The sequence below is a fragment of the Apodemus sylvaticus genome, chromosome X (assembly GCF_947179515.1).
Source record: "Apodemus sylvaticus chromosome X, mApoSyl1.1, whole genome shotgun sequence".
Classification (NCBI taxonomy): Eukaryota; Metazoa; Chordata; class Mammalia; order Rodentia; family Muridae; genus Apodemus; species Apodemus sylvaticus.
In genome coordinates this window covers 130,488,655-130,504,368 of record NC_067495.1, presented here as the reverse complement: position 1 = coordinate 130,504,368, position 15,714 = coordinate 130,488,655, and the positions used below count along the sequence as shown (strand labels likewise).

Below are 15,714 nucleotides of genomic sequence, written 5' to 3'. Positions count from 1 at the left end.
TGGTGGACTAAAGGTTATGGGGTCATCGAAATAATAAGGACAGGTCAAAAGGACCACATAGAAGTAACATAAACACAGCAAGATCTAAAACCTGGCAAAGGGATGAGGCCTGTTATTGAAGGATTGGCTGTCCCACATAGGAATCAGCATTACCTTGATACTAACAGGAACATTCTATGAATGTAAGGGGAAGAACTGACTTCTGCAGGTTTGAGAACTGTGTCTCTGCTTTCCCATTTTGTGACCCGTCTCTTGGGGCTGCTTCCTTGTCTTTTCCCTTTCAAAGCTCTGCTTCTGAATGCAATTGCATGTTTACGCACTGCGGCTTTCTGCACAGTTGCTTCACTTAAAAGGAGAAAAACGAGTAGTTTTAAAACTAGTGTGTGAGACAAGGAAAGATAGCTGTGGGAAATAAGTAACCAGAGATGGGTGAAAGGGACACCTAAGGAGGTTCTCTTACTATTTGGAGGGCATTCACTTTGTTCCCCAAATTTGGGGCATTCACTTTGTCAGCACACTGTCAGAAACTATGGATTTGACTGAGGTAGACACCACAAGTCATACGTGTCTGCTTCCCATTCACACGTGAATTCCCTACTTGGCTTCCCAAAAGAAGCTGGCCATTAGAAAAACAGCCAAAGGCTTTGAACATGAAAGTAGCAAAGCAAAGCAAAACATCCCAAAAGACATTTTGCAGCTGCTAGCCATAGTAGGTTTAATATTTGCTGCGAAGACAAGATTTACTACAAAGCACTTGTATATTTGAAAATAGTTAAAATTTCCAAGGAACTTCTGAAACTGAGTACATATTCTATTGCTTTCATCATACCTGCTCTTCTACCACATACTTACCAACAGAACCACCACTGGTCTTGTATATGCAGATCAGGTAAGTATACATAAAACTGTCATTTGTACAAGAAAATCAAGTTACAGAACTTGCGAGGGAACCTAAACACCAGTCGACAATTCCCTAATTAATTTTGACTGCAACCCAGTGACTTGTCTACTTAACTAGCTTTAGTAGGTAGCCCTGGTAACCGCAGCTTTTTTTTTTAATATGTCTTCATTAGTTCCTGCAAGTTCAGCCCTTTGAATTCACTACAGTGTTATTTTGCTCAAAATGTTACGTAAGACTGGCTCTGTTTCATTAATGGTGACTATAATTGGCTTTCCCCTTTTCTCTTTTTGAAATTTTCCTCCATTCCATGCTGGGCTGCTTTGCACTGACTGGTTGCATGCTGCACCCTGGTGTGTACCCATCATGATGATGTCACATGGCTTGTTGCTGGACTATCTACTACACCCCATTCCATCGTATCTGTCATGGTTGTGTAAATGCTTCACCCTTCCATGTGTATCGCTTCCATGGTTTCCTACTGCAAGTGCCCATGATGCACAGTGCTACACCTTCCACTGTGTCTGCAGCAACACCACCTGCCAGCAACGTTCCCTACGTTCCAACAACTTCAGGCAACCAGGTTTGGCCATTTATTTCATTTGTTCAGACCTAGATAACCACAACATGTTGAACAGGCACAATGTATGCCTTTTGGATTGGTGAGATATATTTGTCCACATACTTATGTATTTCCTAGCTGGTTGTTAGGTGTGGAACTTTTATTTTAATTTGTTATGTATGATTTGGGTCCTGTATGTGGTTTTCTATTCATCTCAGAGTTAATTGGCAACATGTTTACTCATTGTTAATTGGTAAGCAGATGTTGCTTGTACTATTCAATATCAAGTTGTTGCTACCACACCAGTCCTCAAATGTATATGCTGTACTGAATATGTCAGAAATGCTTTCCCATCCTGATCAAGAGGAAAACTTATTCCACTACCCCCTCCTCATTTTTTGGTTATTGTGTTTAAACTTTCATTTAGGAAACACATCACCTTTACTTGCAGTTCCACTGGTGGATAAAAAAGCATGCTATCACATTTCTTTCCAAGGAATGACCACCCTTATTTTCACCCAGTAATTACATCAGAAATCCCTTCTCATGTAGACAGTAGATGTGCTTGTGTTGCTTAGATTTTCATTTGGCTTAATTATTTTTCAGGCAGAGTCATAAGCAGATGACCAATATTTAGAGATTCTTGACGTTGTGAGGTAATTGGTGCAGTAGCTACTGCATACCGTGCTTCTGGTTCTGCCTCATTAAAGTCAGGGCTTGCCCCTGGTCAGCTGCTTAAGTTTCAAGCATGATAACCATGACACACAGCATTCATTCAATGAATAAAGCATACTCCAACCTGTGCTCTGCAAAGTTGACACAGGAGAAATAGGAAAGTTAAAAGTTTTCTGTGAGCCTGATCATTGTTATTGATGCACCAAACTTAAGCAATGAACAAAATGAACAGAATTCTCCTGACACACCATGGTAATCTACAGTCTTTTTTTTTTTTTTTTTTACTACTCTAGATGCCCCAGTTATCAGTCGATGAACTGAATAAGAGCATGTTTGTTTCACAGATATAGACTTTACCAATAGAACAGTAGGTTTTTTTAAAGTATTAATGGATGTTATTCCTAGGTTGTATCTTTATTTACACAGTTGTGTTTGCTAAGGTTTGGGTAAACATTATTATTTAAAGATGTTGCTTATAAATCGAGTTTGACTATGCATTCAAAAGTTTCCAAACTGAACTATGAGAGAGAAGAGATGAATTTTTTTGATATGGAGATAACAGCTGTTGCTGTATTTTTTTCTAATGATTTTATATGTTCAATGTTGTTTTCTAATTTCAAAGGGGCAAGATTGTTTTTTTAGCCAAAAGTACAAATCCCATTTGAATTTGAATTCTTTTTACATTCCATTTTATTCTTTTAAAGACAAGATTTTTCTGTGTTGCACTGTCTGTCCTAGAACTCACTTTGTAGACCAGGATGCCCTAAAACCTCAGAGATGTGGCTGCCTGTGCCTTCCAAATCCTGGGGTCAAAGGTGTATACCAGGACACCCAGCTTCTTTCTTTAAGCTTAAGCTTTTTTTTTTTTTTTTTTTTTTGTTCTTGTTGTTAAAAGCAAAACAAAGTAATTTTGTCAGAATTTGGCTGATAAGATTATTTTGAAAGGCAGAAAGTGCTATGTTTCTTCCTGAGTCAGTGTACAAAGCTGGCCTCTTTCTGTATGTTGGAAGAAGTTGCAGTCCTTGTACATCGAGTAGAATTGCTCCAGCTGTTTTGAAGTTTGAATGAAATACAAAATCATTTAGTGATCTAATAATTCTTTTTACTCTTTTCCCACCCTTAACCCCTGACCTCTACTTCACCTAGATGAGGGACCATTTAGCAACACACACGTCAATCCAAGGGGTTATTCACGTGGGATGTGTTTGTTGAATGTACGTAAGAACCCTGGATACCTAACACGTGAACCTGTTTGGCATTCATTGCCTTGTCAGTGTCGCAAGCTTGAATGTCTTCCACCTGCAGTCTAGCATTTGGTGGAAGGAGGTAGCCGATATGCTTGCTGCTGCCCTAATTTCCCATCTCCCGGCAATAGGTCCCTAACACTGTTTCAGACAAAGCCCACCACTATTGTACACTAGATAAGCTGATTCCCCCATGATAAGGAATGTTTTAAAACAAGGTGGGAAAACTGAAGGAGCTGGAAGTTAGAATCATTTTGCAGGTGTTCTTTGGAATACTAGCGACTTGGGAAAGCATGACAATTGAGGTTCAATGCTTGCTAAGTTCTCATAGGGTACTACACATCAAGGGAAAGAAAATTCAAGCATAATTAGTTTACATAAATATGTTTGGGAAGAATGAATTTTTTCCTACTTGATTCCTTTGGAAAATGAGTTATTTGGCAGAGAATAATCTTTTTCACATGTAACAGGTGTGGAGATTTTCTTCAAAGATCAAAAAATGTCACTTTGTATAATAATATATGACTTACTCAGAATATTTCTGCAAGGGTGTAAGATATTCAGGTAAAAGTGTAGCACTTTGTTTACTATTGAACCTTATCAAAGTGTTTGGTATTAAGTACATTTTGAAAGTACAGCGTTGTGTCTGTTTAATGATTATTTGCCCACTGTTGCAGAGGGTCTGAAATTCAGAGTAGGGAATATCTTGGCTTATTAGTTCATATATCGAAGTAGAATAAGAAATTGGATCAGGTCTCCTGATACCTTGTTCAATAACCTTTCAGTGTTTCTTACTGACTCTCTTGTTTTGTTTTCTATTTCAGTTGAAATATTGAGCAGCAGAGTTACAGAGTATCAGAATCTCTCAACAAGAAACTCCATGTGGCCTTTTTATATGTATTCTCGTATGTCCTCTTGTACCAACACAATGATAAGCATGGTGCAGTCAATATATTAAAGCACATATACCTGTTGGCAAGTTCAAATTTTAAAAATCTCTGGAGATGTTAAAGCAAATAGAAAATTAACCACTGTGTATTACCTTATATGGGTTAATTGTATATGAATTAGCATACAGAATACAACCATACGGCTTTGTTATGTACATGAATGATCAGATCCATATTACACGAATTTCCATCTGATATGAATTACCATATTGAATATAACCATACAATTTTGTGACTTTTTTCCAGTAATGATTTATGCTAAATGAACGTCCACAGTGTACTGTAGGCTTACTGTATACTCTTGGTGGATAAATTCTGTTTGTGAAGTGTTACCTTACTATTTTGTTTACAAGATAGTCTGTAGGATTGATGTAGAATGTAACTGATATTTCCCATACCATTTTCCTCCATTGGTATATTGTATTAAATTGGGTTCTGCTTAGCTTCTCCATGCTATAGTGTTTTCTTTTTTATACATGGTGTTTGATTTCAATTAGAATGTCGTAAGTGGGGAACAGAACTATATGTGATTGGAAATATAACAGGTTCATGGTAATATGCCCTCTTTAAAACATTTCTGTAAAATTTTTGGAGACATACATTTGAAAGGCCTCACTTCTGAGTATGCACAAAATCTGCTCATATATAGAATTTTACCTGTAGATCTGACCTTGCATAGTTAATAATATACTAAATTTTTAAAAGAGAAAAATACTTCCTTACATGTGATAGGAAAGTTCAAATGTTAACCTTAACCATTCCTCTTAAATAATTTGAGAATTCAAGTGTTCACATTCCAATAAATTTCTTAGCATGCATAAAAATTATGGAGAGTAGCCATCAAATTTATTGTGTTACAGGAATCCTATCTCTCAACTTGAGTGTTTAAATTTGAGCCATTTGTCATCTTCAGCTGAGAAACTGGTACTTACTAGTTTAAAGGTATGCTAATCACAGGTTGAAAATCAAGCAGAGAGATGTGGGCGTGGAGACAGTTTTTATGTACTGGCAGAAAGTGTGTAAAACCTTTGCATTGTAACCTTTTGCACAAATGCTGTTTTCCAAATGCAAATGGCTCATGCTCTTTTGACTGTTCTTTGAATAATAAGTAAGATGCAGTCTAGCAAAAGTCAGTCCAGGTGAAAGAAAATTGTTTCCAAATGAGGCCTTGCCTCCCCAAATGGACCATCTTTTCTATTGATCACAGAAGGAGGCTGAGTATAAGTTTAGAGAAATGGCAGGAATGGGGGCAGGGGGAGATTTAAAATGACTTGGAATGTGCAAAAGAACTAGAAAAGGTTTCTGAAATTGTCTTTCAGTTTAGTTTAGCTGAGTTTCCAGTTTTTCTAAGAGCAGCAGTGAGGTAGCAAGCATTTGTGCTAAATTGACGAGGGTTTCTCTGGTAAAACTTTAACATCAGAGGGTTGTAGAGGGTCGGGGGTGGGGGCGGGGGGAGTGATGATGTACTCAGTTTTGTTTCAGAACCAAACACATTTTTGTCACATCTGAACTTACTTGCCTTTGTGTGTATTTCAAAATTAGTTTTAGCATCCTTTGGTTAATAGGGAATAGCAATAGCCCATGGTAGTGTGATAGGAATTCTTCTTCTTAGGAAATATAGTAATCCATCTATTTCTGTGACATATAGTGTACCTCTTCTACTCTACAAAGTTATTAACATTACTGTTGTTATAAGAGGGAGGAAACTTATTTTCCAAAAGCCTAAGTAAATTGAATATTTTGTACTCAATATATATTCTCCCACTGGAAAGCATAAAATCAAATTTTTGTATGTATAACAGTTGTTTTTCTTCGTGAAAATCACAAGGAAATAGAAATTATTTGGGATACCGTAAAACAGATAGTTGGATTGATTTGCAGAACAGTGGCATTGGCAAAGACATTACTGCCTTTTCCACAGTTGATGAAACAAAGAGGCAGACTGTGTGACTTGCCTGAGGCTGCCTAGCCATTGTGGGAACCAATTGTTCTCTCCTTTTACATCTTTGTTTGAAACATTTGAAACTCCTACTCAAAGCAGATCAGAGTGGCTCAGAATTTAAAAAAACAAAAAAACAAAAAACAAAATTACTTCTGGAGGTTGGTATCCTCTTGATCTTAATTATCCAGGTGAATCCTGGTTACCAATGATTTCTAAATAGTCTTGTTTTTATATTGGGCCTCTGCCCTTTGTTAAATATTGCCTGAAATTAAGAGATTGAGAGTTGTCTGTTTGTGGAATCTTTGAACCACTATATTTCTGTTTTCTAACATCGTAATTCTAGGAAGAATGTACCTGTGCTAGTCTAGACGTAGTTACTAATGGATATGGGACTGTTTTGTGCAAAATGATTTTTTTGTAGTTTGGCAGTTTGGTGCAACATACTATCTCATTTAATTTCTTAAACTTTTGACCAAGATATATGTAGATGGTAAACTTAGAGTAGAGTTGTTCTCATGTTGCTCTAAGCACTGGAAGATATTAATGTTGACTTATATAGGAGGAGATTCAGTGGGGAACATTCAGGGTAGTTGTCTTTTTGGTGTGATGAGTTTCTAAAATATGAGTGTTAGCATTTTAAAAGTTGCAATGTACATGAAGTTTAAGAAAGCAAGCTCAAAACTCGAACATTTTGATCAAACTTAATGGAGTTTTGAGGAAAATGAAACTTTAAGATGGCACTCTAGTTGTGCAATGACTAATGACCTTATTGAAGAGAAGACAAGTCATTTGACTATAAATGAGTTAACAAGACCAGTCACAACCAATCAGTGACTCTAAACAAAAATTTACCCAATTATTTGTATATAAACCAAATTCTAATCAGTTGTGATTTCTAGTTAGCATTTTTTTAGTCTTTGTGTTTTACCATGGCCTGTTTTTATTTCTCCAAAATTATCGGCTTTGTCCATCTTCTCAGCCTTTTGCCAAATTTTGCAAGAACAGTGAAACTTGGATAAAATGTGTCAAATCTACAAATAAGCAATCTAAACTTGTCATTTAAGAAGAGGTTAGTTTCAGATTTTACAAACACCACTATGAGACCGCAATGAGCAGAGACTAGAATTAAATCGAATGGATTCATTCAATTGCTATTTCAATAGTGGTTACTTTTGAAATTGGAGCATGAATCCACACCTAGCTGTTGCTTTTCATTTGACTTTTCTAGATTAATCTTCAATTTTCATCTAGTCATGAAAGCAGTCGGCTTGCTATTCCATCAGTCTTGCTTGCCTGCCTTCTCTGAGCATCCTAAAACACTTTGATCTTGCCAGAAGTGTTGTCCTATGCCACTCAGCTGTGTCCACTCATAGAACCCTCAACTCCCCTGATCTCCAGCTCAGGAAGAAACCAGTACCTGCTCCCAACTCTCAGCAGGAACCAAATGAACTTAGTGTTTTGTACTTGGGTTCACTTTAAACAGCACACGCAGTGAGACAGTGCTATGTAAAGAAGGGACGGCAGCTAGAGTGCATTGTAGGAAATGAAAGAGGCAGCTGAGGCCACTCATGTGCTACTTGGAATGCCAGTTGGTTCTCTTCCTTGTCTCTGAGTGTTGGTAAGGATGCCCTTAGGCAAAATGCAGCAGAGGGTTTGTAAGATCTGGCAGTCTGGGATAGGCTGTGGCATGCAGAATGATTAGTAACATACTTCTTTCTCCACCTTTAAAAAAAAAAAAAGCTCTTCTACATTTCACTGAAATGGAAATAAGTAAAATTGGGGGGATCTGATTTGATTTGATTCATTTGATGGATTTGATTCCAAGTTTTGATTTGTAGATTTAATAAGATAGTGGCCTTATTTTACCAGAGCCTGTCAGAGGTAGTAGAATAAAATAGTAGATAAGAGAGTTTAGCTTTTTTTTTTTTGAAAGTTTAGCAGATAGTCTAAACAAACTGTAAATGTAATTACAAATACAGGCTCTGAGTACCAAGTTACTAATTGGTGCCATGTTTTTGTTTTCTTATTGTTAGTTTTTAAGGTTTTAATTGTACTACATTTTTATATCTAAGTAACCAATGAGTTTAATTTTGAAGGAGAGTTAGAGAAAGTTTAAGTTTTTACCACATATATTCAGACCATCTCTGTAGGCTCTAAACTGACACCATAGCATGATTCAATATAGATACAGTCTTTAACCACCCTCTACAATTCACAGTTCAAGAACAAATTTGGCATTGTACGCAAATGATAGATGTCAGCTAAATATATTTAGCTCTTGCTTCGGCAATAAAACTACAACATAGCTACCTTTAGACATTTATACATGTAAAACTTTTCTGTGTAAGCTATATGTGGTTCATGATATTACAAACAATATTGAAGATACAGGTCAAACTTCAGAAAACTGATGATGTTTTTGAAGCCCTGTGTTCCATATGAAAGCTGAATTTGTATCCTCATGTAGCTTTTGATTTTAAAAAAAAGTTTATAACACATGGATTCTAGAATCGGGCTTTATAGTTTAAAGAATTTGTTGTGTTGATAGGGTTATTCTACAGTATTTTGACATCAGGACAAGCTTGACGTAGATATTACCTGGCCTTTTTTCCGCAACTTAATTCAAAATTATCTATTCATGTAGTATATGTAGTTATAAAAAGATTCTTTTTTTTCTGGATTTATTCACAAAAGCTCTATGTGAGGATTAAAGCATAAGTAAACGTTTTGAGATTAACTCATGTTTGTGAAGCCACACATAAAAATACTATAGAAGGGCCCCTGAACAGTGTTTAAGAGACATATGCTGCAGTTGCCTGACTGTCTCAGTTAGGGTGCGAATGTGTGAGACCCACCTTTTTTTTTTTTTTTTGCACTTATGTACATAGTCCATGAAAGCAATCCTTGGAGCTTTTGACAATAGAAGAAGTCTGGTAATAGAGGAAAGTTAGTGAGAGTGCTTTCTGAGGCTCTAAGAATTAGCAGAAGCATAGTGTTGCAGTTCTGTTGTGAAGGCTTGCTTGAGTTGCTATAGCTCACCAGAAGCTCAGACTGCTAACAAATGCCAGATCCTCCTAACAGCACTGAGTGAGAATACAAAGCACTTGTTTTCGTACAGCTACTAGCAAAAATGATTTGCTTTTTGAATTATCTCCCACTGTAAACACACACACACACACACACACACACACACGCCCATACTTGTACCACATAATGGATAAGGTCCCCAGTAAAGATTTTCTTTTTTCCAATTATAGAAAGCAGAAAAACTACTCTGTACATTACAAGCTAGTTACTCTCAAATCTAATTAAAACAGATTTCATCCTTCTTAGTTAAAACTTATATCAATTAATGTGGATTTAAGTTATGAACTGTTAATGTTTTAACTAAACAGAAACGAGCCAGCCCAAATCTTACATAAGATGGACACTGGAAGATGATGTCAATTTAACCTACTCTGCCAGTTTTCGCTCCACCTTTGCAGATAGGCAAGGAGCCACCTTGTTGTCCTCCAAGGCACTGAGGCTTAGCAAAGATGGAAATTTGAAAGGTTAAGGAGCGGATCATCATTGGCACTTTGAATCCTTCCCATCTTGAGGCAGGTGTCTTTCACACTACAGAAGGACCCCATCCTAGGCTAAGGGTAGTTGTTGTGAAATGTTGCTAACTCTCTTAGATACATAAACTATATCTGTAGCCATAGCTCATTAGTACAGCACTTGCCTGGATGAATGAGGCCCTGGGTTCCATCCTCAGGACTGCAAACAGGGAAAAAAGGGGAAGAGAGAGAGAGAGAAAGATGGAAAACAGACCAAAGCCACAAACAACCCAAGCCTTACATGTATCCCATAGCTCAGGGCCAGTTGGCTAAAAATTACTTTTATTTTCCCCTCAGCTCCTGATCACTAAGTCAGTTTGTTGTATGGCTATACAGCAAAGACCCTGACAATCTGAGCAGCTGTTTTTAGCCAATAGAAAATGTAAGTATATATTCATTTTATAGTTAGGAATGCCCACTTCAGCCTTATTAACCCCATAATTTCACTATTTAACCAGCATCATTACACGGATGTTTCCTTGGGAATTTCTAAGTCATAAAAATGCATATAAGGACAAGAGAAAGATGAAATTGTGTGTGGGGTGCTGGGAATGCAGCCCGGGGCTTTGTGTGCTATGCAAATGCTCTAACACCTTGGCTAGCCAGCGATAAGATTTTAAGTCCAGAACTATCCATAAATTAGTAGGGATGAGCCTTGAAGCTCCACAAAAGATAGCCAATAAATTTATAACACTTGGTCCCATGCTGAAGCTTAAACGTAGTGGCTGTATTTCAGTCATTAAAATAAAGGAGAGAATTAAGTATAAGGAGTGCATTTAACTCGGTCTAAAAGAAAAAACTGGGATTTAAGTTTGACAATTTGTCATTTATAGCCCCTCTGCCTTGCCTGTAAGTGAATTACCGACTGAAATTAAAAATCTGGATTATCCAAAAGAAAATTTATGTTTATAGAGAGCCCTTCTTCAATTATACTGTACCTAAAAGATCAAAAGTGCTTTGGTCGGAAATATGTTGCCACTTTGTAAAGATACTACAGGAATCCTCACTAGCCCTCTTTTACACTGTGTTACTTAAAAAAAAAATACCTCTGTAGCAAGACCTGGAAGAATTAAGTGAGCTTTTTCTCCCCGACACGTACAACCTTAAGACTCTGTCATAGAACTGCACGGTTCCAAAGCTTTATTTCTGTATACAGATGCTATCTGTTAATGATGGAAACCAAATTGTTGTCTTGCTGTGTCTTTTGTGCCTAGCAGTTGAGTGGATGATATGACCATTATTTCATTAGATGCTGGGGATAACCTTCTCAAAATAAGTTTCTTATTTTTACCATAGCTGTTGCTTCAGGTATAAAATGAGCCATTTGCTCCGAAATTACACTGATTAAAATGAAGTCCATTTTTAATCAAGTGGGTATCACACACTGTATTGTGTAAACTAGTCCAAATTCCATGGCCTTAAATGATTTGATTCTCCCATCTCAGCCTCCTGAGTGACTTATTTTGCTTTATGATGATGAGCTAGGTTATTCCTTTGTGTAATTTTAAAAGGATAACCTACAGCTCCAGCTAAGAATGATCTGGATTGTAAAAAATGGAAGCATTTGTCTTGGGCAGAAAATGGCAATGTAAGAATTTCTTTGCCCTGTGCAACAATTAAAAACTTAAGTAAGGACCAAAATATTTTACAAGTAAAAACTGTTCACGTAGTACTTTGTCCCAAAATGCAGTAATTCATTCCCTCAACTGCAGATGTTTGGAATTTTTCAAGTTACAGTGTTGTATTGCTTTACTGTTTGTCTTTAGATGTGTTCATTATATAACTCATTTTAGTATGCTACTTTTTATGTTTCTTTTTTATTCTTTCAATAAAGTTTGCAAATTCCTTGGTTATGTCTTCTTTTTATCAATCCATGTTCACACATTCAGTCAAAAGTTACTCATGTTCTAGTATACAAAACTTGACATTAATAACTCTAATATAAAATTTAAGTTTGTTATTTGGCTTAGTGTTATAGTCCATACATACAGTAAGTTTATTTCAAAATGCCTTAAGTAGTTAGATGATATATTCATTTTCTTTTATGTATTTTTCCCATAAGATTGTAGTTAGTAACACAAAAAGTTTCATTTCATTCAAAGAAAACCAAAAATATTATTGTGGTTTCTGTTGTTTCTTAGAAACCCTAAGGCATATTCCAAAATACCTGAGAAATTTATGTGTACCAGTTCTCCATTTTTGTCTTACACTTTCAGTATAACATGAAACTAGTGTGTTTGGTTCATTCTCTTCAAGACGGGCATCAATGAATGGTGTCATGACAATAAGATACATGGATTTTCCCATTAAAATTTTTTCTATGATTTTAAATTATTCATCTCCAACAACTGGCACAGGAACAAAAGAATTCTCATTTTTATTCATTAAGAAAACAAATGTAATCTGGCAATATTTTATTCTGCCAGATCTCTGAAGTTCTCAGAAATCTACTACAGAAAGCCTTTGGATTTGTCACCATCCTATAGTTGAGTCCATAGAAGACAGGGCTGAAAAAAGCTAGTATCAAAAGCTGGTATTGTTTATCCGTCTAGGACAATGTCAAGGGCCAGAGAGGAAATTAGGTCCTTTCTGGTATAAATTATTACCATGTTCTTTTACCCTGTGTGTCCTATTTAACTATTTCTAATGTGATCTTCCCTTTGGCATTTTATAAGCCATCTTTTAAGCCTTTGGATGCGTTTCTGTGAATGACAAAACCAACACAAACTGATTTGGCATATAAATACTTATTAGAGGTTTGAGGCTTCTTCTGAATTCATTTTATGTTGCTGGATTATAGGTAATAGTTCATGGCAGACATTCTCAACTGTTGTTGAAATAGAGACTTGGGGTTGAAGTTGACACATAAACAAAGCCAGATATCAACCAAGTTTTTCTTGGAAACTTTCCACTTTATTCCACAACATCCATCTGAGGCCCCTCTTACTCATCCCTAAGAGCCTGAAGCCCTTTAACCCCATGGTAGCAATTTGCCAGGCCTACATTCCCAGGTACATCTGAAATCTTCCCTATTAGAACCTTACTGATGAGATCCCAGGCTTCAGATAGCTGTTCACAGCTGAAATGTAAGAGAAAAATTACAATTTGAAGAATGGAAGTATTTAATGTACTACCTCTCCTAGGGAAGTTTGTACTTAAAAAGACAGCTCTCCAGTGGTCCAGTATCAAACATCTATATGTATAGATAACAGGGGTGTGGGTTATGGAAGCAAACCTCAAGCATCTAGTCTCAGCATTTAGGAGAAGCATTCCAATTTCTGTACATTAGTTCAGTCATTTGCCACCACAAGAGGGTCATAAGAAAATGCTTATATTTTTGTAATTGTCTGCAATTAATGATGCATGATGAACATGAAATACTAACTAGATAGTGAAAACCTGAAGATTCCAAAGAGCAGAACCTATTCATGTGATCAGCATTTTAAGAGAATGCCCTACTGACTAGCCTCTTTTAGGATTATATTCTATCATAATCTAATGTCTATACTTAATATTCAACAGATGAGCGCACATAGTCTCACTTTAAAAAAAATATTCCTTTTGTACAGGAAGCCTTCCTTTAACTGACCCCTTGGATATTTCTTTTTCTTTTTCTTTTTGTGCCCAGCTCACACTTTAGGCAGGTAGGCAGTGTGTATCTGGGGAATACTTTAAATAAAAGGGGTGGCCACCTGGACGGAGGCTACATGTATAGCTTTTTAGAACTATACAAATATGGTTGTCATTCACAAAAGCACAGTTGTCAAGTAGATGCAGAAGTCACTATAAAACAACATTCTATACAGAGCACCCTAGAGTTTGTGTTGTGCATTGAAACATCACAGGACAGAGATTTTAGTATAAAGCACTGCAGACACACATGAAAAGGTGATAAGATTGGCTATATTTTCTGTATGTGACCTAAGTGAAACAGGAGTTTGGTGAAAACAATGGTAACAGCAGATAAGTGTTCTGAATTCACCTGGGTCCAGGTGATTAACAGGTACAGTCTGGAGCTCTCGTTAGATACTGTCAGCAAATGAGGCATTTGTTTAAATGAATATGCCCACTTTTGAAACTCATGCAGATCTCAACCATAGTATTCAAGCAAATTTTTGCCATTATTTCAGCCAGTATCCAGGGATAGAGACCCCATAAATAACTACTTTCTTCAGACTGAGACCATAAGTATTCTAGACACATGACATGTCAAAAACCATTGAAATGAGAGGTGAACCCATAAAATCATCAAAACTATTAAGGCCCAAGAGCATGGTCAGCATATAGTGACATTCACTGTTGTCTTCTGAGGAAACAGCATCATGGTGGGCACCTACTGCCAAGCTGGAGAACTTAAGTTTGAGCCTCAGGGGTCCGTGGTAAAAGAACAAAATGACTTCTGCAAGTTTTCCTTGGACCTCCACATGCACTTTGTGCCAAGTGACCACATGGTCTCATAACTCAACTCCCTTCCTGTCTCCCTCTCTCAATCACCCATTTCTTGTCTCTGTCCCTTGATTCTGCCATTTTTGCCTCTGATATCTGTCCCCATCCATGTCTGTTCCTCTTCCTCCCCTCTCAATAAGATGATGTCCCCACCCTACCCCCACCCCATCAGACCTCCCCACTCCCTGAGGCTCCAAGTTTCCTGAGGGTTAGGTACATCTTCTCTGACTGAGTGCAGACCCTGCAGTCCTCTCCTGTATGTGTGTTGGGGGGGGGGTTCATATCAGCTGGTATATGCTGCCTGGTTGGTGGTCCAGTGTCTGAGAGATCTCAGGGGTCCAGGTTAGTTGAGACTGCTGGTCTACGGGGTCACCCTCCTCCTCAGCTTCTTCAACCTCAGGGATCACCAGCCTCTGTCCATTGGTTGGATGTAAGTATTTGCCTCTGACTCTTTCAGCTATTTGTCAGGCCTCACAGAGGGCAGCCATGCTTGGCTACTGTCTGAAAGTGCACCATAGAATCAGTAATAGTGTCAGGCCCTTGAGCTGAATCACAATTTGGGGCAGTCACTGGGCCTCCTTTCCCTCAGGCTCTTCTCCATTTCTATCCCTGAAGCTTTTTCAGACAGAAACAATTCTGGGTCAGATGGTTTGACTGTGGGATGACAACCCCATCCCTCCATTGATGCCCTGTCTTCCTGCTGGAGGTGAGCTCTACAAGTTCCCTCTCCTCACTGTAGGGCATTTCATCTAAGGTCCCTCCTTTTGATTCCTGAGAATCTCTCACCTCCCAGGTCTCTGGTACATTTTGGAGGGTCCCCCACTTCCGACTTCCTGAGGTTTCTTTCTGCTGGCCCTCAGGGCTTCACTACTGCCCCCCTGTTACCTAATCATGTTCCCCCTTTCCCCTTCCTGTCCCCTCTCCCACCCAGGTTCCTCCCTCCCTCTGCCCCCCATGACTGCTTTCTTCTCTCTCCCAAGTAGGACTGAGGCATCCTCGCTTGGGCCCTTCAGCTTGTTAGACTTTTTGAGTTTTGTGGACTGTATCTTGGGTATTCTGTACTTTTTTTGGTTAATATCCACTCTTTAGTGAGTACATACCATGTATGTCCTTTTGGGTCTGAGTTACCTCACTGAGGATGATATTTTCTAGTTCCGTCCGTTTGCCTGCAAAACCCATGATGTCCTCTTTCCTAAAAGCTGAGTAGGTTTCCATTGTGTAAATGTATTCATAAATGATTGTTGCATGTTTAGTGCTCTGCTACTGTCTCCCTTTCGATCTTTCTTCCTTCCAGCCCACTTTTGTCACTGTGAGAGACATTGTCCCAAGTCAAAACTTTCATTTCCTTCCTTCACTATATTATACAGGGACCTATTCTAAATAAAAAGAAAAGGCGAA

At 37.8% G+C, this 15,714-nt stretch overlaps 1 protein-coding gene across 13 annotated transcripts in view; it reads left to right on the top strand.

The window, feature by feature from the left end:
* The window catches only part of Mbnl3 (muscleblind like splicing regulator 3), a 92,247-nt gene extending 80,529 nt beyond the window's left edge, over nt 1-11,718 (top strand). For all 13 annotated transcript variants that reach the window (XM_052170510.1, XM_052170511.1, XM_052170501.1 and 10 more), the window contains 2 exons: nt 1,387-1,481; nt 4,204-11,718. In XM_052170510.1, the coding sequence (XP_052026470.1) occupies nt 1,387-1,481; nt 4,204-4,215 (107 nt within the window). In that variant the 3' untranslated portion in view covers nt 4,216-11,718. The remainder of the gene's footprint in view (nt 1-1,386; nt 1,482-4,203) is intronic.
* Nucleotides 11,719-15,714: the final 3,996 nt, after the last annotated feature.